At 36.5% G+C, this 27,744-nt stretch overlaps 1 protein-coding gene across 5 annotated transcripts in view; it reads right to left on the reverse strand.

Moving 5' to 3' along the window:
• LOC106086998 (neural-cadherin) overlaps window positions 1–27,744 on the reverse strand; it is a 535,030-nt gene that overhangs the window by 62,649 nt on the left and 444,637 nt on the right. For 3 of the 5 annotated variants that reach the window (XM_059364494.1, XM_059364495.1, XM_059364496.1), the window contains exon 14: window positions 14,912–15,049. In XM_059364494.1, the coding sequence (XP_059220477.1) occupies window positions 14,912–15,049 (138 nt within the window). Of the gene's footprint in view, window positions 1–14,911; window positions 15,050–25,239; window positions 25,399–27,744 lie in introns of all 5 variants that reach the window. The other 2 variants (XM_059364497.1, XM_059364498.1) reach the window with 1 other exon arrangement.

A 27,744-nucleotide genomic window follows, 5' to 3' on the forward strand; every position in this document is an offset into this window, starting at 1 on the left:
GATCGGAGATTTTCTTTGCAAATGAAAAGGAAAAGCCAGAGATCGCAACACACATCAACCATTATGGAACGCGTTTCGTCTTTGGATAGAAGACTTTTCAACCATATAAGGTGTGGTGGCTTTCTTTTGTTATTATTGAAATGACTTTCCTTGATTGCTGGTTGGGACAAATGTCCAAAATATAAAGCAAAACACACTAAGGTTACGTTAACCAATGGTGGCAGTTTCAAAATAGAACCACAGACAATTGTTGTCTATACCACAGTAGCTATAGACCCAAGCCTCTGGGGGAATCGCATAGGTATGTGGGAGTCCTGGATGCTCACTGTGATCCTTTAAACCCATGCCTTAAGCTTCAGAAGCAGATATGCCTCTCAATAGAGCCGGCAAAATATCGATGGCACTAGCGATATTTTAATGTTTGACTAAATATCGATTGATATTTTCCCCATGGAAACTATCGGAAAAGTAAAATTTTTGGCGAAATTAAACAAAAACAAGTAAAAAGGCGTTGAGTTCAGCCGGGCTGAACTTTGGATACCCACCACCTCAGGTATATATGTAAACCACCTTTCATCAAAATCCGGTAGCAGTTATCGAAATATATTCCGATTTAGACCAAATACTTATAAGTACAAGTCATTTTTCAATTGCGTATAACAAAATATTGGTCTTTTAAGTAGCTATATCTAAAATTAAATCGATTTGAACCATGCACTAAACGGATGTCGAAATGCTTAGCATAAGTCACTGTGTAAAATTTAAGTGAAATCGGATTATGAATGTGACTTTATGGGACCAAGACTTTAAATCGGGATATGGGTCTATATGCCAGACCTGGACGGATCTGGATCAAACTTAAAAAGGATATCGAAGGGCCTAACACAACTCACCGTCCCAAATTTCGGCGTCATCGTACAATAAACGCGCATTTTATGACCTCAAAACCTTAGATCGAGAGATCGGGCTATATGGCAGCTATATCCAAATCTGAACCGATCTGTGCCATATTGCAGAAGTATATCGAAGGGCTTAATTTAACCCATTGTCCCAAATTTCGGCGACATCGGACAATAAATGCGCCTTTTATGGCCCCAAAACCTTAAATTGAGAGATCGGTCTATATGGTAGCTATATCCAAATCTGGACCGATCTGAGCCAAATTGGCAAGGGATGTCGAAGGGCCTAACTCTACTCACTGTCCCAAATTTCAACAAAATCGGATAATAAATGTGGCTTTTATGGGCCTAAAAACCTAAATCAGGGGATCGGTCTATATGGTAGCTATATCCAAATCTGGACTGATCTGGGCCAAATTGACGAAGGATGTCGAAGGGCTTATCACAACTCACTGTCCCAAATTTCAGCAAAATCGGATAATAAATGGGGCTTTTATGGGCCTAGGACCCTAAATCGGAGGATCGGTCTATATGGCAGCTATATCGAAATCTGAACCGATCTGGGCCAAATTGACAAAGGATGTCGAGGGGCCTAATTATAACTCACTGTCCCAAATTTCAGCAAAATCGGATAATAAATGTGGCTTTTATGGGCCTAAGACTCTAAATCGGAGGATCGGTCTATATGGCAGCTATAACCAAATCTGGACCGATCTGGGCCAAATTGACGAAGAATGTCGAGGGGCCTAAGACAACTCACTGTCCCAAATTTCAGCAAAATCGGATAATAAATGAGGCTTTTATGGGCCTAAGACCCTAAATCGGCGGATCGGTCTATATGGGGGCTATATGAAGATATAGTCCGATATAGCCCATCTTCGAACTTAACCTGCTCATGGACAAAAAAGGAATCTGTGAAAAATTTCAGCTCAATATCTTTATTTTTAAAGGCTGTATCGTGATTTCAACAGACAGACGGACGGACATGCCTAGATCGTCTTAGATTTTTACGCTGATCAAGAATATATATTCTTTATAGGGTCGAAAATGGATATTCGATGTGTTGCAAACGAAATGACAAAATGAATATATACCCCCATCCTTCGGTGGTGGGTATAATAAGCGATGCGACACTAAATGTATCCTTTAAGAAGCATTGCGCCTATAGAGGGCGCAATTTTCATCCGATTAGGCTAACATTTTGTATAATGATTCCTCATATAAATTCCAACTGAATTTATTAATCTTGGCTTTGTTTGGTTTATTTTCCCCATGGAAACTATCGGAAAAGTTAATTTTTTTGCGAAATTAAACAAAAATAAGCGATGTAACACTAAATGTATCCTTTAAGAAGTATTGCGCCTATAGAGGGCGCAATTTTCAACCGATTAGGCTATCATTTTGTATAATAATTTCCCATATAATTTCCAACTGACTTTATTAATCTCGGCTTTATTTGGTCTGTGCATTGATACTGCTTCTTATAAATCGATCTCCAGATTTTTAGTTCTCATTATTGTTTGAAATATAGGAGATGGGAAAATAACGATAGTAGCGATACAATCAACAAAACTATCGAAAATATCGAATGTTGCGATTAACGATAGTTTGCCAGCTCTAGCTCTCAGCGTAGACCACCTATCGTAGACCGTAAATATCTGAAGAAAGAAGTCTCTATTATCAAGCAGGGTCAATATAGTTTCGTGGAGAATAGAATACCCCCACCTCAACTTCTAGTGGAACTCTAACTTTGCACTTTCTTACTCTAAACAAAATAGTTTTGAAACAAAACTACAAAAAACGGCAACTCTGAACAGTATACCTATAAACATCACCAGGGCCAATATGAACTAAACTCTAAACACAATGCCTCTTTGGAGAATTTTATTTAATTTTCATATTAAAATTGTCTGATGAGTCTTAGGGGAGGCAGGCACTCAACATAACCACATGCACAAACTATTACAGAGCATCGTTCCTAATGGCATATGGCTTAGTAGGATGTTACCCTGGGAAAGGATGGGAATTAGGGGGTTTCTTTTTTTCAGTTAGTTTTATTTGGTATTATGGTAATCAGAAAATTGCAACAGAGAATTTGGGGTCTCTCACATTGCTCATAGAATAATTTTGTGTATAATGGTCAAAGGAAAGCAATTCATTTGATGCCATCTATCTATGGCCAGGACACTCTCTCTCTCTCCATGTAGTATAGCAAAAATTTCCAAAAATAACTAAAACATTTATAATTTCCTCACGAAATTAGCATTTAAAAGGAATGACATATTGTGGTGCATAGTGGTTTGGAACACTGACATAGGCTTTTGGATGTAGTGGGGGTTTTTGCAAAAGTGTTGGGCATGGCTATTAAATACTAATACCACCTAGATTGTATAAAACATATGCCCAGGCATGCTATTAATTTTGGTTCCAAACTAATTGCTACATGCAAAATTTTTAAAATTTTTTTAAATACATTTAAAAGCCTCTTATTGGACATTTCCTGGAAGGGAGAAAAAGTAGAGAATATTTTGAAAATTGAGCTTCATCTGTTGTAGGAAAATTGATGAGTTTCAATATGATAGAGGCTTTATTGTATGGGCTTTATAGAGTGTCGTTGAATGATGCCGATTATTTAGAAATTTGTAGCAAAATATTTGGTAGTCCAAGTAACAAGTAAAAGAGTGCTAAGTTGGGCCGGGCCGAATCTTGGGAACCCACCACCATGGATTCTGCTAAAAAATACAGAAACTAAATTATGTTTAGGCCATAATTTTACTGTATGGACCAAATTTCTGCCATACCAGGCCAAATGCAAAATTGCTGCCCTCAGGGGCTCCATACGCGAAATCGAGAGTTCGGTTTACATGGGAGCTTCATCAGGTTATAGACCGATTTTAAACGTACTTCGCACAGTTGTTGGAAGTTGTAACAGAACACCACGTGCAATATGTTAGTCAAAACTGACAAAAATTGCGGCTTTCGGGGGCTAAAGATGTCAAGTCTGGAGATCAGTTAATGTGGGAGTACCATACTAGGCACCTTTGTTGAAAGCCGTAACAGAACACCTCGTTCAAAATTTCATCCAAGTGAGAAAAAAAGGCGGCTTAGAAGGGCTATATCAGGTTATAGTCCGATTTTAATCGTATTGAGCACAGTTGTTGAAAGTTGTAACAGAACAACACGTGCAACATCTTAGACAAATCGGACAAAAAAAATGCGGTTTTCAGGGGCTAAAGATCTCAAGTTTGGAGATGGATTTATATGGGAGCTATATATAGAGTTATAGCCCGATTTGGACCGTACTTACCACAGGTGTTGAAATTCGTAACAAAATACTGAGTGAACAATTTCAGGTCGATCGGGCAACAATTGCTGCTTCCAGGGGCTCAAGATGTTAAATCGGGAGATCTGTTTATATGGGAGCCACCGACGTAGACTGGGGGGATCTACCCCGCCCCCCTCCCCCTAACTTATATTTCTCAAGAACAATTTTTAATAAAATTTTCTATAAGAACAAAATTTCAAAATTTACCCCGGCTCTTTCGAAATATTTTTATAAAGACAAAATTTGAATAAAATTTTTTCTGTAGACAAAATTGTAATGATCTTTTCTGTATAAATAAAATTCCAATGACATTTTTTCTAAAGACTAAATTTCAGGAAATTTTTAAATAGCAAAGGTCTAACAAAATTGTTTCAAAAGAGGGAATTTCAATGGAAATATCTCTAAAGAAAACATTTCTGTGGAATATTCTCTGAAGTCAAAAGTTTTTTACGTTTCTACACCTTTCCTGATTCTTGTTTTGGGTATCCAAAAAAAAAAAAAAAAAAAAAAGACATTTTGTCAGCATGTTTTCATATGAATAAAAAAATTAAAATATTTTTGTACTCCTCACCATAGGATGGGGGTATACTAATCTAGTCACTCCGTTTGTAACACCTCGAAATATTCGGCTAAGACCCCATAAAGTATATATATTTTTGATCAACTCGACGATCTGAGTCGATCTAGCCATGTGCGTGCGTCCGACCTCCGTCCGTCCATCCGTCTGTCAAAATCACGATAGCGATCGAACGCGGAAAACTATCCGCTTGAAATTGTGCACACATACTTAACATTGAGGTAGGTCGTAGGGAATTGCAAATCGGCTCAAATTTAGACATAGCTCCCATGATGTGCCAAGTAAGGTCCGAATCGGTCTATAACCTGGTATAGCTACCATATAAACCGATCTCCCGATTTGACTCCTTGAGCCTTAGCAATCTACAATTCTTGTCCGATTTGGCTGAAAATTTGCATGTGGTGTTCCGTACTGATTTCCAACAACTGTGCCGAATACGGTCCAAATCAGTCTATGACCTTATATGGCTCCCATGTTAACCGGTCTCTCGATTATCCTTTTTCAGTTCCTAGAAGCTTTAATTTTTGTTGGTTTGACGTTTGGTTTTTATTTTGAATACATTTTTAGCAGAATCCATGGTAGTGGGTTCGCAAGATTCAACCCGGCCAAACTTAGCACGCATTTACTTGTTTTTATAGAAAGAGAATTGATGTCCAGGTCTACCTAGAACTTAAATTTCAAATGACAGCATTTTAATATTTTTTTTCAAATGTCAATGAAATTTTTCCTCAAAACAAAAATTTAATGAAATTTTCTAAAAGCAAAATATTGGCCAGGCCTAGACCCATTCCAAATTGTTTTTTGAAAGAAATTCTTTTAAAGACGAAATAGAACAACCAACTTTAATTTTCATTCCATTGTACATTCATGATGAATGTACAATTTTTGCAGTTATTTTTCCAAAATATTGACGAAAACATTTGAAAACGTCCCTTATGGGGAAATTTTTCGAACAGTTAAAATTTCTGTTACACCCAATCAATCAAAAGCTAGTTCCTGCAAATTGAAAGACTTTCAAATACATAATGCTAAATATGGGCATATTGAGCAACAGGTTAGGGTAGATTGAATAGTGCATGAGTTCGCTCGTTATCCTGTGTCTCGTTATGATACTGGAAACTATATTGACCCTCTTCCCTTAGGTATCAATCTCCTTTTGTCAATATCCAGGTGTCCCTACAAAGATGTAATCGTCCTACCGACCGTTTCCACTGTGCTACATTCGTCGCCCAACTCCTCAACTCGAACTTCGTTGCGTCGAAAGGCTTCGGACTAACCAAATTTACAGCTGGCAGACCTCTGCCCTTCAAAGTGTCTGCTCTTCATCCCTCCTTACTCCGCTACGGCCTGCACTCCAAACAATGCGGACGCACCATCCTCAGAAAAAGCGACAATATACTTCTTACACTCTAAGACTGTTCGTGACCTTAACGTCCTGGTTGTTATTGCCCTGATGGCAATGGGCCTGGGTTTCCTATGTAGCCCCCCTGCCCACTCTGTCCTCTACCTTGGATCCGTCTGTGTAGCATGAACTTCCTGATAGGAATACCAGAGTTCCGTTAATCCAAGACTATGCCGCTGGCAGCAGTGCTTCGTACTCGATCTCGAGTTTTGTCTCAGGTATTCGAACCGAAAGTTCTTCCATTTCTTCCAGGTATTCAATCGTCGCCTCGATAATGTCGCAATGGTGTGACCTGCTTCTATCCTCAATCCATTCTCCCATTGCCTTAAGTCTCATAGCCGCAGTGGCTGCATTACACTTAATCTTTGTTTCTATGGGTTCAATGTCTAGAATATCCTCCAGTCCCCTAGTTGGCATAGTCCTTATTATCCCACCTATACCGAGATAACATGTTCTCTAAACCTATTGTATTATCCTTACATTGCCCTTTTTCTCCCCGCACTTCATCATAACACTAAGTAGAGCAGGCAAACTATCGACAGTCGCAACATTCGATATTTTCGATATTTATAATAAAAAATATCGATAGTATCGATACTATGGTTAATTTACCATCAGCTATATTTCAAACAAAGATGAGAAATAAAAATCAGGAGATCACCGAATAAAACCAAATTTAATAAAGTCAGTTGGAAGTCAAGAGAGAAACCATTTTACAAAATGTCAGCCCAATTGAGGGAAAATTGCGCCCTCTATAGGATATATTCAGTGTCGGATCGCTTAATTTTGTTAAATTTTGCAAAACATTGAAATTTGCTGATAGTATCGATAGGTAATATCAGTCGATATCCAGAAAAATTAAATATCGATAGTGCCATAGTTATTTTTCCAGCTCTACGTCTGAGGTGAGGGTATAAAAATTAAGGTGTTGCGCTATAGACTCAAAAACTGTTGAACCGATTTTAATGAAATGTTCATAGATGGTAGAGTTTGGCCACCGATGGATATAGGGAACCCCATTTTTCGATATCTGAAGGCGGAGCGGATCCTCCCCTTTACCCCAATTTTTAAAAACGCCAGATTTCGAAGATCTGTGCATTCGTGTGCACCGATTTGGGGTCAAATAACCGTGGAGGATGGCTCATCCCTCAAAATCCCCCCAACGGACATATTTACCGTTTGGGACAATATTGGCACCAAATGAAAGGTGTTTAAGAGTAGAGCATGAACTTGATATAACATTTGTCGGGGACATGCCCCAACCCCATAAACCGCCGAAAAAAGACATCTTTACCTATAGGTATCAAACGAAAGGTAATTGAGAGTAGAATACGAAACTTATATAAAAATTTGGGGTTTATTCTCTGGCGGGCCGCCCTATATTAAAATTATACCCAAAATGTACGCCGATCGGGACAATATGGAACTCAAAAGATAGGTATTTCAGAGCAGAAAACAAACATATATAAAAATTTGGTTCAATTCCCGGGAGGTAACTCTACTCCAAAATTATGCCCCAACTGAACAACATGAGATAATAATGAAAGATATTTGAGGGTTGAATACGAATATAACTTAAGAGTGTAGCGAAGCACACTGGGCCAGCTAGTAAATACCATAAATAGCGCACAGAAAAATAAGCCGGTAAGGCTTATAAATAGATTTTTGGAAACCAATCCAAAGTTTACCACTTGTTTTATGACGAAATGTTATCACCAATGGGTCCATTTCAGAAGCCAGTAGTTTTTTATTGATTTCAAAGTTACAGAAGGATTTTTAAAATTTTCGATTTTGGATCACAGTGTGGTGGAAAAGTGGCTAGACTTGTCCAAAAGTGCCTTAACTATGTGATAAATATTGGGTTGCCCAAAAAGTAATTGCGTATTTTTAAAAGAAAGTAAATGCATTTTTAATAAAACTTAGAATGAACTTTAATCAAATATACATTTTTTACAGTTTTTTCTAAAGCAATCTAAAAGTAACAGCTGATAACTGACAGAAGAAAGAATGCAATTACAGAGTCACAAGCTGTGAAAAAATTTGTCAACGCCGACTATATGAAACATCCGCAATTACTTTTTGGGCAACCCAATATGTTGCAAAAGATGCACATTAATCGAAATAATTTGCACTACGATTTTATGCATGTTGAAGGTATCCAGCTTGTTGTTGATATATTTTCTTATGAAAAATTCCTTCTTAGAGAAAATTGTTCAATGTATTCAATTGTTATGGACATACGGCGAAAGATTTGAAATATAAACTCTAAAAATTTCGCCTTCTACCCCCAAAGTTGATTAACTTAAATTTCCCCTCTCCCAAAAACAACACCAAAATGACCGGCACAATTGCTAAGTAAACGTTTTTTTGATGCAGAACCACAAAAAAAGAAAATATATGAACAATGAAACGTCAACATCATTATCCTAGCAGAGATGAGATGTCTTCATAAAACTCCATGAACGGAAGCCCAAGTGTCAAACATGAAAATGCACTTCAAAATGCTGTGTTAATGTTCGATGTGAACAAAGACCACCACAAGAAAAAAACACACACACACACAAAGACTTTTCCCTTTGTGCTGCCCCATGACAATGTTCAAAGTGGTTTTCTGCTTTTGCTCATCCTTTCCTGTTCTTCATTTCCCATTGCCATGGATGCCTTGCCTTCACGGTTGGATGGATGGTTGAATTCAACTCGTCGAAGAGCATATAGTTTTATGACAATATTTTCCATTATTTAAGTGAATCAAATTTAACATTTCTACATGGGTTTCGTAGAAAAGTTTCCCTATTTCGCCACTATGAAGAACAATAAAGGAGTGAATAACTTTGGATGTTAAGCAATGGGCGGATGGAGTTGTTGCTGTGAGGATATCTATTAAGGACTTTTGTGCTGAATGGTGAAAGTTAAACAAATGAAAATAATAAAATATAAATACAACGATTATGAAAAAAGTTTTGTTTTCGTAAATATTTGCGTAGATTTTCATAAAAATGCTGGCGGGGCACATTAGGGATTAATTTAAGGTGGCGGTAAATTTATGTAAATTGTAGCAATTTCTAGAAGAAAATTTAGTTAAGAACGTAAGTGCTAAATATTTGAGATGAGCTATGAATTTTTTCGTTAGTTGCTTGAGAGGATTGATATTTTCTTCTTAGAGCAAAAAAAAAAAAAAAGGAGAGCAAGAATGGGTCCTTTTTACTTGATTGGTCGAAATATTGGTCTCGGACTCCATAAAGTAAAAATATTCTTAATCGCCATGACACTCTAAGTCGATCTAACTATGTCCGCACGTCTAGCTGTCTGCGAAAAGCAAACTAACTTTGGAAGAAGTAAAACCAGGCACTTGAAATTGTGCCCAAATACCTCCTAAGATTGTAAATGGGCCACATTGGCTCATATTTAGATATATCGCCCATAAACATCGATCTGCCGATTATACCGCTGATGTCTCTAGAGAGCGCAATTCCTATCCGATTTGGATAAAATTTGCACAGTGTTTTTTTTTATGACCTCGATCTCCCGATTTGACTTCTTGAGCCTCTATAGGGCGTTATTCATATCCGATTTGGGCTACATTTTGCGCATTGACTTTTTCTGTGACCTCTAATATACGTGTCAAGTATGGTCTAAAACCTGATATAGCTCCCATATAAACCGATCTCCCGATTATACTTCTTGAGCCTCTAGAGGGCGTAGTTATTATCTGATGTGGTTAAAATTTTACTCAGTGACTTTTTCTCTACCTTTTATAAAAGAGCCGAACATGGCTTCAATCACTTTAAAACTTGATATAGCTCCCATATAAACCAATCCCCCGATTATACTTATTGAGCCTCTAGAGGGCGTAGTTCTTATCTGCTGTGGTTACAATTTTGCTTAGTAACTTTTCTTCTCACCTCTAACATACGTTTCAAGCACAGCTTGAATCTGCTTAAAATCTGATATAGCTCCCATATAAACCAATCTCCCGATTTTATTTCTTGAGCCTCTAGAGTGCATAGTTCTTATCTGATGTGGTTAAAATTTTACTACGTGACTTTTTCTCTTCCTTTTATAAAAGAGCCGAACATGGCTTGGATTACTTCAAAAACTGATATAGCTCTCATATAGACCGATCTCCCGATTATACTTCTTGAGCCTCTATAGGGCGTATTTCTTATCTGATGTGGTGACTTTTTCTCTAACCTGTAACATACGTTCCATGTATAGCTAGAATCAAACGTGATATAGTTCCCATATAAACTGATATCCCGATTTTATTTCTTGAGCCTCTAGAGGGCGTAGTTCTTATCTGATGTGGTTAAAATTTTGCTCAGTGGCTTTTTCTCTAACCTCTATTATGCGTGTCGGGAATGGCTTGAATCACTTCAAAACCTAATATGAACCGATTTCCCGATTATATTTCTTAGGTCTACAAGGGGCGTAGTTCTGGCTGAAATTTTACACAACTTCTTCTCCTATGACCTTAAACATATCTGCCGAATATGGTTTGAATCTATCTAAACTGATCTCCGATTTTTTTCTTAAGCCTCTAGAGGGCGTAATTCTTATCCGATTTGGCTGAGATGTTGCATAGTGACTTTTCCTATGACCTCTAACATATGTGTCCACAACCTGATATAGCTCCCATATAAACGAGTATCAGATAGGTGTACTCATTCCCCCATCCTATGGTGGTGGGTATAAAAACAAGTACGAACGTGTTAGGTACCGCCTGGCCGAATCTTATGTACCCTCCACCATGGATCGCATTTGTCAAGTTCTTTGCTCGGTATCCCGTTTTTAACACCTCGAAATATTGATCTGCCACCATATTAAGTATATAGGAGTATATTCTGGATCGTATCGATATTCAGAGTCAAACTAGCCATGTCCATCCGTCATTCGAAATCACGATAGCGGTTGAACGGGTAAAGGTATCCGCTTTAAATCTAGCCGTGTCCGTCCGTCTTTCGAAACCACGATAGTGGTCGCTAGCCGCTTGAAATTTTGCACAGATACTTCTGATTGATGTAGGTCATATCGGATGGGGGCGGACCCTACCCTTACCCCAAAAACGCCACCCATGCCCAAAAGTGGTCCGATGGGCACAATAAGGGTATCAAAAGGTTTTGGAGACCAGAAAATGAATATGGCATTAAAATTTAGGTCCAAGTACCCAGCGGTTATGGGTCACATAACCGCCATTATGCCAATTTGGGACTCAAATGAAAGGTATTTGAGAGTAGAAAACGAATTTGAAAACCAATTTTGGAGCCAAGTGTTTTGGGCTACGCCCTAAAGCACCCCCTAAACTGAACTTCATTTCCGTTGGGAATAAAGATCGTATTTGATATTAATTTTCAGTGCAAAGTGCTGGTGGCCGCCCCAGCCCCAAAACACCCTCCAAACGGTTCATATTTACCAGCCATGACAATATGGGGCTCAAATTAAAGGAATTAGGAAGTGCAGCACGAATTTGATATCCATATTTGAGTCGAAATGTCTGAGGTGCCATTCCTCACCTAATGAGAACATTTCCCTAAGAAAGAACATTACCTTCAGGGATCGAGAAGGGGCAAATTCCTACACATCAATGAGTTCTTTACGATTCAAGTTTAAACTCAATAATAAGGGACTTTATTAACAGCCGAGTCCGAACGGCGTCACGCAGTGCGACACCTCTTTGGGGAAAATTTTTTAAATGAAAACCACCTCTGAAAATTTTTCTGATGTTCATGCTGGGATTTGAACCCAGGCGTTCGGCGTCATAGGCTGACATGCTAACCTCTGCATCACGGTGGACTATTAACAGTCATGACAAATACGGTCCATATTGGAAAATAGCTTTGTATAGTCCATATATATTTGAAAAGTCATTCAATGTACTTGACAGATGCGATCCATGGTCGAGGGTGTATAAGATTCGGCCCGGACGAACTTAGCATGCTTTTACTTGTTATACCCACCACCATGGGGGTATATTCATTTAGTCATTTCATTCGCAACACCTTTCATCAACGTAAAAATTTAAGACCATCTAGCCATGTCCGTCCGTCTGTACGTATTTCCGGATTTGCTGAAATTTGGGACAGTGAGTACTGTTAGGCCCTTCGATATCTTTCTTTAATTTGGCCCAGATCGGTTCAGATTTGGATATAGCTGCCATATAGACCGATCTTTCGCATTTATTGTTCGATGTCGCCGAAATTTAGGACAGTGCTATGCTAGGCTCTTCAGCATTTTTCTGCAACTTGGCCCGGATCGGTCTAGATTTAAAAATAGACCGATCTCTCGCTTTAAGGTTTTGGGCCCATAAAAGACGCATTTATTGTCCGATGTCGCCGAAATTTCGGACAGGAGTTGTGATTGGCTCTTCAAAATTTGTCTGCAATATGGCACAGATCGGCCCAGATTTGGATATAGCTGCCATATAGACCGATCTCCCGATTTAAGGTTTTGGGGCCATAAAAGGCGCATTTATAATCCGATTTCACTGAAATTCGACACAGTGACTTATGTTAGGCTTTTCGAACTCTGCATCGTATGTGGTTCAGATCGGTTTATTTTTGGATATAACTACTAAAAAGACCAATAATTTGGTATACACGATTGAACAAAGACTTGTATTTATTAGTATTTTGACAAAATCGGAACATATTTCGATATAGCTGCTATGGGGCATAAGGTATGCATTTTTCCCCGGATTGTGACGAAAGGTGGTTTACATATACACCCGAGGTGGTGGGTGTCCAAAGTTCGGCCCGGCCGAACTTAACGCCTTTTTACATGCTTTTATTACTTTGTTTGACTTTATTTTCAAAGCGCCTGAATTTATGCTAACAAATAAAAAAATTACTAAAATTTGCAGACTTCGCCTTTAAAGACTTTCTAATCCTACGTTCCTTCTTACATAATAATTTTTCCTTTGTTTATTCACATTTCTCTTTATTGCTGTTCTTTGTACAATAACTTTTTCTTGTTCATAAGTTAAATTGTGGTTAAAGTTGTTTAGGTTGAGATCTAATTAAAAGTTTCTTTAAAATGTACTTTTATTTGCATATCCCTTCTTATTCTCCTGCATTTGGCTTCAATAATTATTCTTATTCCAATATTCATGCATTATTTTGGCTTCATTTCTTTGTTATAGTGATCCCCTTTGTATTAAATATTCTCCAATGACTTCATAATAATCTCCATTGGCTTTTGAAAAACGAGCTGTTTGAGAACTACGCTGATCATCCATTCTGTCATATTACAAGTGGTCTTTACTTATTATAAAACCATTATTTACTGTTTTAAACGAATAATTTATATTCGTTTTATTTTTAAATGCACATTAAAACAATCCCAAATAAATGTCCTTCATGGTGCCACACCATCTCGCTTTAACCAGCCACCACAACGAGTCGAACACAAAAGGACTACTTCGCCGATGTATACAACATCTGTGGTAGCATTGCCACGAAATGTTCGTAAAATTTATCGCCGTTTGTCAGACCGCAAGTTTGTGGGTGAATAAATTGTAATGTATATGCAATTATTGCATACCTTAAGGCTTGTCATAGGCTTATCATGTAATAAGCCACCGCAAAGTGAATGGCGGCGAATACTGGGCAACCATGCAATTTTCTTTTTAATAGTACGAGTGTATCTGTATGCGAGTTTGTCCTTTATTATGTTCTTCTGTTAAGCTGTCAATTTCAACAATTATTATTTATGGCAATTGTTGTTATTGGTTTGGGCAAACTTTTCTCCCTTATTCTGCTTGAGCCTTATTTACAAGTCTTCGCTGCCATAATGGCATACGATTTTATTCAAATTTTTTATGTCCAATTTTTGATTGCATAAAGATTTATAAGTCATTATTCATTGTTGTGCCAGCCTTTGTTTGGTTTAATTAACGTTTAAAGAGGATTAATTGGAATGGGGGGAGAAAATAACTCTGTGGGTTTCATTCATTTCTTGTTATATACTTTGTGACATTAATCAATAGAGGGAATAAAATAATTTTGATTGAAATTGGAGTGCCTTTATATGGTTAAACAAAAATACCACAAGGTATTGGTCTAACTTCCCATAAATTGTACATATGCTTGATATGACTTTTGAAGTAGGTCTTGTCTGTCTGATCGTCTATTAAAAATACTTTAATTATAGTAGAGCAAATAAAGCTCCAAGGCCCTTGTTGTGCTAAAAATTGCACACATAATAAACGTACTTTGAGTCGTGCCATGTAGTGATAGCAAAACGGTATCAGAAAATATACCGCGTCATAACAAAACACGTCATACAAAATTTCAAACAAATCGGACGAGAATTTCGCCCTGCAGAGGCTCAAGAAGTCAAGATCCAAGATCGGTGGCAGCTATATCAAAACATGGACAGACTTGGCCCATTTACAATTCCAACCGACCTTTACCAACAAAAAGTAAAATTTCAAGTGTCTAGCTTTACTCCTACGAAAGTTAGCGTGCTTTCGACAGACAGACAGACGGACGGACATGGCTACATCGACTTAAAATGTCATGGCGATCAAGAATATATACACTTTATGGGGCCTTAGACTCATATTTCGAGGTGTTACAAACAGAATGAGGAAATTAGTATATCCCCATCCTATGGTGGAGGGTGTAAAAATTGCATCAAAAGCTTCCAAGGGATCTTGAGTACGGTTCTAATAAGTTGGTTGCTTACTCATAAAATGTATTCTCAACACTTACCTTTAATACAAATATTTCTCCAGTTGTACGATTAATATCGAATTTACTGTTGGCTGGATTATCTGGGTCAATACCTTGGCCAGTTAAGAAGTAGACAATATTTTGAGGACGATCCTTATCACCATCGGTGGCGGTGACCTGTGGCAGTTTCAAGGCAGTGTGGCATTAAAAATAGAGAATAAAAGAAAATATTAGTTTGTTGAATCATATGAAAGAGAAATCTTTAAATAAAAAAAAAAAAAAAATTCAAATAAAGAGAGGAACCAATAATTCAAACTTAAGAATATAGCATGCATAAAAAGAAACCACATTCCACAAGAGAAAACAAATTGAAATAAAAATATGTTAATATAAAAATCTTTGATCCAGGTTATAAAAGGCATGCATACTAAAAGCTTAGGCATAACAGGAAAAAAAAATAAAAAAAAATTAATTTTAATTTTAAATTCATTTTTTCACTCCCAAAATATTTAATATTTATATTTTCTCTTCGAAACACATATAGCATTATATTGAGATAAAGTTTGAAAATAATAGAGGAATTTCAAGTCATAAATAGTTTACCCCCTTTAGTTTTTTCATCTAAAGACTTTTTCATCGACCAATAAGTACCCCTTAATGTATGCCACAATATTTGAATTTCATAATACACTATGCCCAAACCACAATGACAATGAAGGTTAATTGCAATATGTTGCAATATTTGTAAATATAATACAATACACTGTAATTGGAACTAAATCGTAGAACTATATATTAAAACTATACATTTTTTCACAATTAGCCCTTAGGAAATAAACAAACACAGAATAATCATTAATATGATTAATACTACGGGTTTTTCCCCTTTTAGCGTTATATTCGCAATAATTATGCAGTACACAACATCCTATTGTTTCTCATTACTGACGATTTATTATATGACATTTTATTTGCTTTTATTTATTTGCTATGTATTTTGAGCAAATATAAATAGTCAATCATTTATTATTTTATTTAGAAATAAATGTGTATTAAGGTAATTAAAGATAATTTTGTGGAAAAAAAGAAAAAACATATTGTTTTTGCTTGAAATGCATTAAAAAGCGAACAAAAACAGACTTTAATTAATGCTATTTTCTATTTACTTATGGTTGGTGTCAAATTTGCAAAGTATGCAATTGAAAACTTTTTTTTTTTTTTTGATAGGCAGCATTTGCATTGGGCTTGCATTGGTTTTGAAATATATTTAATTTGATTTTTTTTATAGCTTATTACATTTAATACCATATATTTAATTAATATTATTTAATGATCTCTCTATAATGACTACTGTTTATTGGATACAATTGTTTTTAGTTGAGGGTACTTAAAGCCTGTAAGGCATTTATCCGCTTAATGTTATTAAGCTCTAATAACATGTCAGCCAATAAATATAAAGTTCATATTGGACTAAAGGGCATGATTGTATACCCACTAAAGAAAGAAAGGGATGTAGTCATATTGTTTGGAACGATTTGAAATATCGATATTCTAACCTACAAAGTATATACATTTTTGCAAAAAAAATTAAAAAAAAATCTAAGACATCTAGCCATGTCCGTCCATCTGCCAATTGAAATCACGCTAGAAGTCGATTCCACATTCTATTTGCTAGAAGTCAATTCCCCATAAAACAAGTTTTCAGGGCAATGCAGGATTCGTCAACTGTCCAATTGATTACATACTGGTGTGCGTTCCTTGAAAATCTTGTATTTCTGGTGAACCCTCTTACAGATGTTCATATCTCTGCGGAACAAATACTAGTATCGATAAAACGGTGCCAAGCTTCCCATATTTAAATGGTGCTCAAAGGAAACTATAGAGTTGGATACCCTACGATCGCCGATCGACACCATCGCTCTCCTCTGAACCCGGCCAAGTAGATCCTAAGAAGCCCGGTCCATTCCATTTTAGGCTTGGTCAAGGTTGTATAAATAATTATCGATCAACCGCCCCACTCTGAAACGGCCAACAAGTTTCGGTAGAGTGTATTATTATCCACCTCCTCCTCCTGCAAGTGAATGACAGAGGTTGATCTCTAGTCTGTACCAAAAGACCGCCAATGAAAATAAATAAAAGTGAGGGAGAAATGGCAGGGCCTTGTGGTACACCCGCGGTCAATTTGTATTCAATGAATAAGAACCCATCTATAATAACTCGAGAGCCCATCTACAACTCGATATAAATCGAACAAAGTTATTACCCACTCCAAAGAAGACTACACACAAGATAGGGTATATCGTACAGAGATTTCTTTGCTTCTGTTTGACAGGGGCAATGACCTTTCACCGTGCTGAAGCCCTCAACGCTAGAATAAAAATTCTGAATGCTTGAGAAACTGAGCAAATGGAGTATTCTTTACTACCATCGCTGACTGCAATAGCCCCACAATGATCTTCGAACAGTCAATGGACTAAGTTACAACAACAAGTTGTATAGAGAAGACTGGACTCGGTTCGGGTGTCTTTTTAGGGCAAACAGTTAAATGTCTGTTTGCTCCTAGTAAAGCCTTCTGAGCATTGACATACTGGACAAAAATACTACACTTGGACATCATAGAACTCTAAAGAAATCTTTGTCTGTAGTCAAGTGACTTATAAGCATTGAAATGGAACATAGTCACAACAAGGGTTATGAAAAAAAGATTAAAAAAAGATAAGGTCCACTGGGTCCTCTTCTAACAAACTCCAGAAGGCACGAGTCGCACTGCGCAGAAAATCGTTCAAAGACATAAAGAAGAGTTGCAAAGACGAAAAGGAAGATACAGTTTAACATCTCCTCTATTCATGCCCTGCTCTGCGCTAATGTAACTTTATAAGAGAATTCTATGTGATCCGTTCCTTCACGGCCTTATACAGACAATGGAGTGAGGTCTGTGATATGGATATAACCGAAATTGGAGTGCAACGAGAAAGTAGCCATCAAAACTAAATTTTAACTATTTTTTATACCCACCATCGTAGGATGGGGCGTAAACTAATCTCGTCATTCTGTTTGTAGCGTCTTGAAATATGCATCTGGGACCTTGCAAAGTATATTATTCTTGTTGTTGTAGGTTATTTGGGATTTCAAATGGGCCATATCGGTCCATTCGGTTGTGAAATCCGGAAATTCGGTACCATATAAACGAATTTACGGATTTCACAACCTAAGTTATGTGATTCTGTCAACATGGCCTATTGTGGAAAATCACCGCTTGCAAAGAATTTTGAAAGCTAGAAAACTATCGAAGGTATTTAACTTTATGTTCTCCTTTCTCAAATTGAAGGACGGAGACATCGCAAAGTTCAAATGACATCTTCTGCATGTAATTGTAGGTAATATAAAAATTATTGTTAGAAAGCTAGAAAACTACCAGATTTATTTAACTTTATGTTTTCATTTCTCAAATTGAAGGATGGACTCATCGTAAAGTTCAAATGACATTTCTATATGTAATTTTGGGTAATTTAAAAATTATTGCATACTTGTAGGGGGAACAATACATTTGAGTTCTGTAAATAAACCTTTTTCAAACCTGCCATAAGTTTTGTGGATAAGGCCGAAAATGTCTTATTTTGGAGACAAAAGACATGCCAGGGACCTTTCCTACTACTGTCTGCTATTTAACAAGGCATGTCCAAAAATATAACGAATTAGCTTTTCATATTCAATAGTAGGACTTACCGCATGCCAAGGGAGGTTTTGGTCATGCAGGACAATAAAAAAAAAAAAACAATTTTATTAGAGAGAGAGAACACTTAATTTGAATTTTTGTCTTTGGACTGAAATGCCCGAAAATCTATTTTTAGACTGGAAATTTAATTTTTGCATTTTCGAAAACTTAATGTGCCTTTGTCGGGATTTGATCCGCAGATCCTCTGTATGCTAAGCCAATGTGTTATCTACTGCGCTATAGCATACCGAACCACAACTTCAGCAAAAGCCTAATATGTGTTTCAAATCGCCTTGATGTTTTGTTTACTTGTGCAAATACATGATGAACTCATAGTTAAAAAATGCCCTTATAAATGGTGTTTTTGAACAAAGTGAATTTTTAAAATGAAAAAGAGGCTCTTATATAATGGTAAAATTTGAAATGACGTTTAGAGTTTGTTTTCCTCTGTTTGAGGTTGTGTTATTGGCCATATTGAAGAGTTCTAAATGTGAGTTCTGCTCAAGTTTCTCGCTGGTGTTATATTAATTTGGAGCATCACAAGCGGCTATTGTTGGCGAACTCATACAGCTCAAAGTGACTGAAATGTTTGCGCACCGCCTCATAAATCGTAAATAATGATACTGGCAGTTAGGTGAGTGTTTGAGTCTACGAACTGCCACCCGAAGTGATTTTGCATCTCAACTGATGATTTTACCACCTGTGGCCGCTCTCCAAGCATTTCCATCAAGCTTGGCGTCAAAGTAAATGCGAATTATTATCGATAAAACATTTCGGAAGCTGGTTTGGAGTCCATGGACGTAACAACAAAATTAGGCACCGTCATCGTAAAAAGATATGTTCTGCACTTTTTTTCATCTACACAGTGGTTGTCCTATTCGTCAGATTTCAATCCGATTAATTTATTTATTTGTGCCATTTTAAAGAACAAGATAAGGACTTAAAAACATGTGAGTATGAATACATTGAAAAAACTTATTGTATGGGATTGACGATTAAATTCTTGCAACTCGTTTTTATGGCCAACTCAGAGCAATAGCCAAGGCAAACGAGCACAAATGAATGGATTTTGAAATTTAGGTTACTTTTGATTGTTTTAATTGTAATATTGAAATATCGAGATTTTAAGAAAAAATTGATGTTTTTAGTGAGGATTTCAAAGAAAGGTTTTCTTTTTAGCCAGTACATTAGGGATTTTCTCACACCATCTCTAAGCTTCAAGGCCCTAAAAAAACCACCACAGATTTTTGAAACATTTGATTTATCTCCCTAACTCAGGTGTCATTCAAGTTATAATTTAAATCCAAAATATGCCAACCATTAACACTTTCCTTAATTTTAAGTTTTGCCTGGTTATAAATCATAAAAAATTAATATATTAATAATAATAATGTTTCATGTGAAAGTGTTATATTTATGAGTTATGCTAACAATTCACCGGATATGTTTAATATCATGGCAATTAAAACATGTATTCAGTACTTTGTAGCAAATTGTAATTATTTTTGCCATCACCGTATAATATTTATAAATGTGTTCAATTGATGCGAAATACAAGCAATTATTATATGGGGTTTTCTTTGATTATTTATTGATTTGCGACAATATTTTATATATATTTATTGCATAAGTATGTATGCATGTACATACGGGCTTAATGAGGTCAAATGGCGATGTGCTAGGCAAAACAGCAATTTTATTGAGTGATTGTAATTAATATAAGTAAGGTGGGCTTAACTCAAAAAGGGATAAATATTTTATATAAACTTTTTATACCTTCAACCTTAGTATTAACAGGGGGAACAACATGCCTAGCTACAAAACGCACAGTGGGCCAAACGGCAAAAAATTTGCAAAAAAAACTCCACAACTTTTTATCATTGAATACATTAACGACGAATGGGTAGAAAAATACCCAAGAAACTGTCTTAGAATAATTCTAGTTCGAGTTAGGAAAGAGGTATCTTAATGGTATTTGGATTGACGTAAAGTAAAGTAATGGAACTTTAAAAAAAAAATTTCCCGTCATTTAAGGTCATGTGCGAAAATTGGTTTGTCAAAAATTGGGAATTTTATATCAACAAAAGAAAAAAAAAATAAACAAATAGACTGAGATTTCTGGAAACCGTTTTAGGGTTTAAAGTAATGGAACTTTAAAAAAAAAATTTCCCGTCATTTAAGGTCATGTGCGAAAATTGGTTTGTCAAAAATTGGGAATTTTTATATCAAAATAAAAATAAAAAAAACAGACTGAGATTTCTGGAAACCTTTTAAGGGTGTTGATGCATTTAATGGTTTTTATATAAAAAATTTTTTTTTTGTTTGTTTCTCTTTCGAGGCGAGGAAAAGGAAAGCCAAAGATAGCAACACACACCAACCACTATGGGATGCGTTTCGTCTTTGGTGAGAAAACTTTTCAACCATATTAGGTGTGATGGCTTCAAGGGCCGTGCGTTGATATGTTTCATTTGAATCGTACTAATAGCGAAAACGCATCTATGAAACAATTACCACATTAACCACGCTCGACAACCCTCTCTATTAGCTGTTCATTTTCCCAATGCATGTATTTTTGTGTGATGACAGACATTCCGTCTGTGGCAAATTACACTTCTTCCGTACTAAACATGATTTTGTTCATCTGTTGGAAGTTGTATTGATGGCTTCGATGAAATAAACCTAAAATTTTGCGTTTGCGTTTTGCAGGTGCGTTTTTTTTGTCGTTGTCACTAAAATTCGCATTTATCGCTAAGTGTTTGTAAAATATTCAGAAAATGATTTTTTGTTTTTGCTGCTAAAACGTAGTGGCTTTTGAAATAAAAAGATTTTTTAAGTTATTTCAAAAATTATTAATTTGTTTTTGTTAAATTACAAAAAAAAATTAAAAAAAAAAAAAACTACTAAGTCAATAATAATAGATAATGAATATATGAAATATCATCAAAATCAGGCCATGGAATCGAGGCTCAGGCGTTAATGGGTTAATCTGAGTGGTAAAAAATGTTCGAGACATTTACAGAGAAGGCCATAGTCTTTCAGGAAAACGCTCTATATCTTTAATCCAGGGTGGTATACAGGGTGTCAAAGTTGCATTTTCCAGTTCTCCAAGAAGTTTTCCTTCAAGGAAATAAATCTTTGAATCTACTGAAACGATTTACATGATTTAGGACCATAATACCGTAAATTTTTCAGACATACACTGGCATTTTCAAAAAATTTTTTCAATTTATGTATTCACAAAAAAAGATAATCCAAACAAAATCTTAAGCGGTTTAAAAATGGCATCTCTTTTGTATGAATTTTTTTATACCCACCACCGAAGGATGGGGGTTTGAGAATATGAATTCTCATTTCATATATATTCTTGATCAGCGTAAAAATCTAAGACGATCTAGCCATGTCCGTCCGTCTGTCTGTTGAAATCACGCTACAGTCTTTAAAAATAGAGATATTGAACTGAAGCTTTGCACAGATTCTTTTTTTGTCCACATGCAGGTTAAGTTCGAAGATGGGTTATATTGGACTATAACTTAATATAGCCCCCATATAGACCGATCCGCCGAATTGGGGTCTTAGGCCCATAAAAGCCACATTTATTATGGGATTTTGCTGAAATTTGGGACAGTGGGTTATGTTGGGCTCTTCGACATCATTCTTCAATTTGGTTCAGATCAGTCCAGATTTCAATATAGCTGCCATATAGACCGATCCGCCGATTTAGGGTCTTAGGCCCATCAAATCCACATTTATTATGGGATTTTGCTGAAATTTGGGACAGCGAGTTGTGTTGGGCTCTTCGACATCATTCTTCCGATTTCCACCGATTTAAGGTCTTAGGCCCATAAACGCCACATATATTATGGGATTTTGCTGAAATTTGGGACAGTGAGTTGTGTTGGGCCCTTCAACATCCTTCTTCAATTTGACTGAAATCGGTCCAGGTTTGGATATAGCTGCCATATAGACCGATCCACCGATTTAAGGTCTTAGGCCCATAAACGCCACATTTACTATCGGATTTTGCTGAAATTTGGGACAGTGAGTTGTGTTAGGCCCTTCGACATCCTTCGTTAATTTGGCTCTAATCGATACAGATTTGGATATAGCTGCCATATAGACCGATCCACCGATTTAAGGTCTTGCGCCCCTTAAAAGGCGCATTCATTGTTCGATTTTGCCAAAAGTTGAGACAGCGCGTTGCGTTAGGCCCCTCGACATATTTCTGCAATATGGCACAGATCGTTCCGGATTTGGATATAGCTGCCATATACATCAATCTCTCGAGTTAAGGTTTTGGGCCCTTTTAAAGGCGAACTTAATATCCGATGTCGCCGAAATTTGGGACAGTGAGTTAAGTTAAGACACTCGCCTTATTTCTGCAGATCGGTCCAGATTTGGATATAGCTGCCATATAGACCGATCTCTCGATTTAAAGTTTTGGACCCATAAAGGGCGCATTTATTGTCCGATGTCGCCAAAAGTTGGGACAATGAGTTGTGTTAGGTCCTTCCACATTCTTCTTTAGTTTGACCCAGATGGGACCAGATTTGGATATAGCTGCCATATAGACCGATCTCTCGATTTAAAGTTTTGGACCCATAAATGTCGCATTAATTGTCCGATGTCGCCGAAAGTTGGGACAATGAGTTGTGTTGGGCCCTTCGACATTCTTCTTCAATTTGTCTCAGATCGGTCCAGATTTGGATATAGCTGCCATATAGACCGATCTCTCGATTTAAGGTTTTGGGGCCATAAAAGGCGCCTTTATTGTGGGATTTTGCCTAAATTTGAGACAGTGAGTTGTGTTAGGCTCTTCGACATTTTTTGCAACTTGGCCCGTATCGGTCCAGATTTGGATGAAGCTGCCATATGGACCGATATCTCGATTTAAAGTCTTGGCCTCATAAAAGGCGCATTTATAATCCGATTTCACTGAAATTTGGCACAGTGACTTATGTTAGGTTTTTCACCATCCATGTCGTATATGGTTCAGATCGGTTTATAGCAACTAAAAAGATCAATATTTGGTTATACACAATTGAACATTCACATATTTCGATATAGCTGCTATGGGGGCATAAGGTATGCATTTTTCACCGGATTTTGATGGTGGTGGGTATCCAAAGTTCGGCCCGGCCGAACTTAACGACTTTTTACTCGTTCGTCCTTATTTTGCACCTTTTCTTCATAGCAGTCCAGCAAACGTCTGAGGCGCAAGTAAATATAGGTCCAATCACGCTCCTCCAGAGCCAGTGGACTACACTCTGATTCAGGCCCCATTTCAAGCCTACGACCCTTTCACATAGTGCCCAACATATGTGAACTTTCTCGATACGCTCCTGAATATGACATTTCAGTTCAATTCAGTTTCCTGTCCAAAATCACACCTAAGTATTTTACCTTGTCAGATATCGAAATCGTTCTATTGCGGAAACGTGGTGCGTCAAATTGGCACACCTTTGTCTTCCTTGTGAACAGGCAGATTTCAGACTTGTCTGGGTTAACATTCAGACCCATAGGTCTAGCCCAGTCGTGTGCCATCTACAAGACCCTTTCAGGCCTTCTGCATAGCTGGTTCGGATCTTTACGGCTAAGACGTATTATAACATCGTCTGAGAAAAAATTATCATAAAATGTTTTGTAAAGCCAAATTTTCATGAAAATTTCTCAAACACAAAACGACCATGAAATTTTCGCTGAAGACAAAATTTCCATGAAATTTTTTCTAAAGACAAGTTTTCCGTGAAATGTTCTCTAAAGACAAAGTATTAATGAAATTTGCTCTCAGGACGAAATTTCTATGAAATTTTCTCTAAGGGCAAAATTTCCATGAAATTTTTTCTTAAGACAAAATTTCCATGAAATTTTCTTAACAGACAAAATTCCCATGAAATGTTCTCTAAAGACAAAATGTTCATGATTTTTTCTCTAAAGACAAATTTTCTATGACATTCATTCTTAAGACAAAACTTTCAGGTAATTTTCTCGAAAGAAAAAATTTCCATGTAATTTTATCGAAAGACAAAATTTGCATAAAATTTTTTTCCAGACAAAATTTGCATGAAATGTGCTCCACAGACAATGTTTCACAGAATTCAATACTCTATGAAATTGTTCTAAAAACACAATATTATGAAATTGTCAAAAGAAAAAAATAAATGATTTTTCATACCAAAATGTTTTATAATTTTCTGGAAATCGCATTTTATTTACATTTTAGTCTCAGAATTTTTTTTTCTGAAAATTAAAATTTTTTTTTCTTAAAATTTTTTGTTTGAACCACCTTAATAAACATTAAACATCAATCGCATAGCAACATTAAATATATATGTATACACATTTTTGTATAGCTTTTCAATTGATTAGTATTTTACATAAGAATCCCAACAATCTCATATTTTCCTCTTTTTTCAAAAAACACCCAAAGACAATATCCAATGAAGGCAGTATTGATTACATGATGCAATTTTTTTTTAATGACAATGAGTTAAAGTACGTGATATTATTGCTGATGTCAAAATTTTATACAAAATGTAAAATAAATATTAACAAAAAGATATAATACAACAAAAAGTGTGAATGAATTATACAGAGGAAAGAGAGAGAGAAAAGAAAACCAAAGATAAAAAATTAAAAAAAAAAAAAATCCGACCTGTATTATGGTAAATGGAGCCTTCATTTCCTCATCTAGAGTACGTTCATACAATGTCTGAGGGAAGACCGGTGGCAGATCGTTAACATCGCGCACATTGACCACAATCGTTGTGGCATTCTCATTCAAACTATCGGAAGCGACCAATTTTAATTCATACTTCATTTTTTGTTGTTGTTTTTATTGTTGTTGTTACGTTGGTTATAAGTAATTGCATGAGGTCACAGGTATAAGATCCATCAAAATAAAGTGAAAAAAAAAGAAATTAAGAAATAAACGAAACGAAAATTGAAGTAAAGTAAAACGGTTTAAAGAACTCAGGTAGAAAAAAAAACTCTTAAAAATAAACTAAACCAGATAATCTGAAATTGAAAATGGGGAATGCAATGAAATCCTAAAAAAAAGTAATCAATTCAGATGATGCGAGTATTATGCACAATGTGGCTGTGAGTTGAATTGATATGGACAATGCTGAAGAACATTAACGCTCTGTGTAAGGTATACACCCACAGAATAAAGCAAGCACGGAGTTGTCAAATTGATCCCATTTGTTCAAAAATTGTGTCAACACGAGGGTGTTGACTCTTTTACAACCTCATATCCCTGTATCCTATTTGGATGAGCTTTTATTTTATTAACGCATAAAATTATTTCAAGATTTTTATTGTAGCATTTTGGGCTATTTTTTGAAGTCAATGCAATCTTCTTAAATATAAAAAAAAAATTTAAAAAAAAAAATTAATTTTTATTGTAGAATTTAAAATATTGATTGTAGCATTTTGGGCTATTTTTGGAAGTACTGCAATCTTCTTATATATAAAAATGTGTTTGTTTTAAGGTTTGTTTGTTTGTTTGTGTGTTCCTTATAGACTTAGAAACGGCTGAACCGATATTCTTGACATTTTCAATGATGGTGCACAATGGTCCCCTTGGTGAAAATAGGGCACTACATTTTTTGTTATCTAAAGGGGAGCCACCCAAACAGGACTTATTTACTGAACATGGCAAAATGGGGCTTAAATAAAAGGTATTTTAGTGTGGAATACGAATCTGATATCCAGATGTGGAACCAAGTGTTTGGGGGACCACCAAAACATCCCCGAGAACATCGCCCAAAAAAGACAAATCTAAGCCATAACAATATGGGGCTCAAATGAAAGGTCTTTGGACGTAAATCACGAATCTGATATCAATGTTCGGAAAAAGTGTCTAAGGGGGCCTCCCAACCCCCATAACACCACCCAAATAGGAAGTATTTGCTGACCATTGCAATATGGGGCTCATATAAAAGGTATTTTAGAGTAGAACATGAATCTGATACATATTTTTAGGGCCAAGTCACTTTGTGGCAGCCCCATTCCCCAAACCGGTCATGTTTGTCGATTATGAGAAAAATGGAGCTCAAATGAAGGGTATTTGGGGGTAGACCATAAATCTGACATCAACATTCGGGACCAACTCTCTAGGAGACGTCCCACCACCATAACAGCCCCCAAGTAGGACGTATTTGCTCACCAAGGCAATTGGGGTCTACAAGACATTGGAGCTCGATATTCGTAGTTTTTAGGGTCCATACTCCAAACCGGCCGATTTAGGGTCTTAGGCCCATAAAAGCCAGATTTATTATCCGATTTTGCCGAAATTTGGGACAGCGAGTTGAATTAGGTCCTTCGACATCCTTCGTCAATTTGGCTCAGATCGGTCTAGATTTGGATATAGCTGCCATATAGACCGATCCTCCGATTTGGGGTCTTAGGGCCATAAAAGCCACATTTATTATCCGATTTTGCTGAAATTTGGGACAGTGAGTTGTGTTAGACCCTTCAACATCTTTCGTCAATTCGGACCGATCCTCCGATTTAGGGCCTTAGGCCTATAAAGTCACATTTATTATTCGACTTTGCTGAAATTTGGGACAGTGAGATGTCTTAGGCCCTTCGACATCCTTCTTCAATTTGGTCAGACCAGTCCATAAAGACCGATCCTCCGATTAAGGGCCTTAGGCCTATTAAGCCACATTTATTATTCGATTTTGCTGAAATTTGGGACAGTGAGTTGTGTTAGGCCTTTCAACATCATTCTTTAATTTGTCTCTGATCGGATCAGATTTGAATATAGCTGCCATATAGACCGATCCCTCGATTTAAGGTTTTGGGCCCATAAAAGGCGCATTTATTGTACGATGTTGCCTAAATTTGAGACAGTGAGTTGAGTTAAGCCCTTTGACATACCTCTGCATTATGCCACAGATCGGTTCAGATTTCGATATAACTGCCATATAGACCGATTTCTCGGTTTTCGGTTTTGGGGCCATAAAAGGCGCAATTATTGTCCGATGTCGCTGAAATTTGAAACAGTTACTTATGTTAGGCTTTTCGACATCCGTGTTATATATGGTTCAGATCGGTTTTGTTTTAGATATAGCTACTGTACTTATTAGTATTTGGTCCAAATCGGAACATATTCCGATATAACTGCTATGGGACATAAGGTATGCAATTTTCA

This window comes from Stomoxys calcitrans, chromosome 3, assembly GCF_963082655.1.
Source record: "Stomoxys calcitrans chromosome 3, idStoCalc2.1, whole genome shotgun sequence".
NCBI classification, from domain to species: domain Eukaryota; kingdom Metazoa; phylum Arthropoda; class Insecta; order Diptera; family Muscidae; genus Stomoxys; species Stomoxys calcitrans.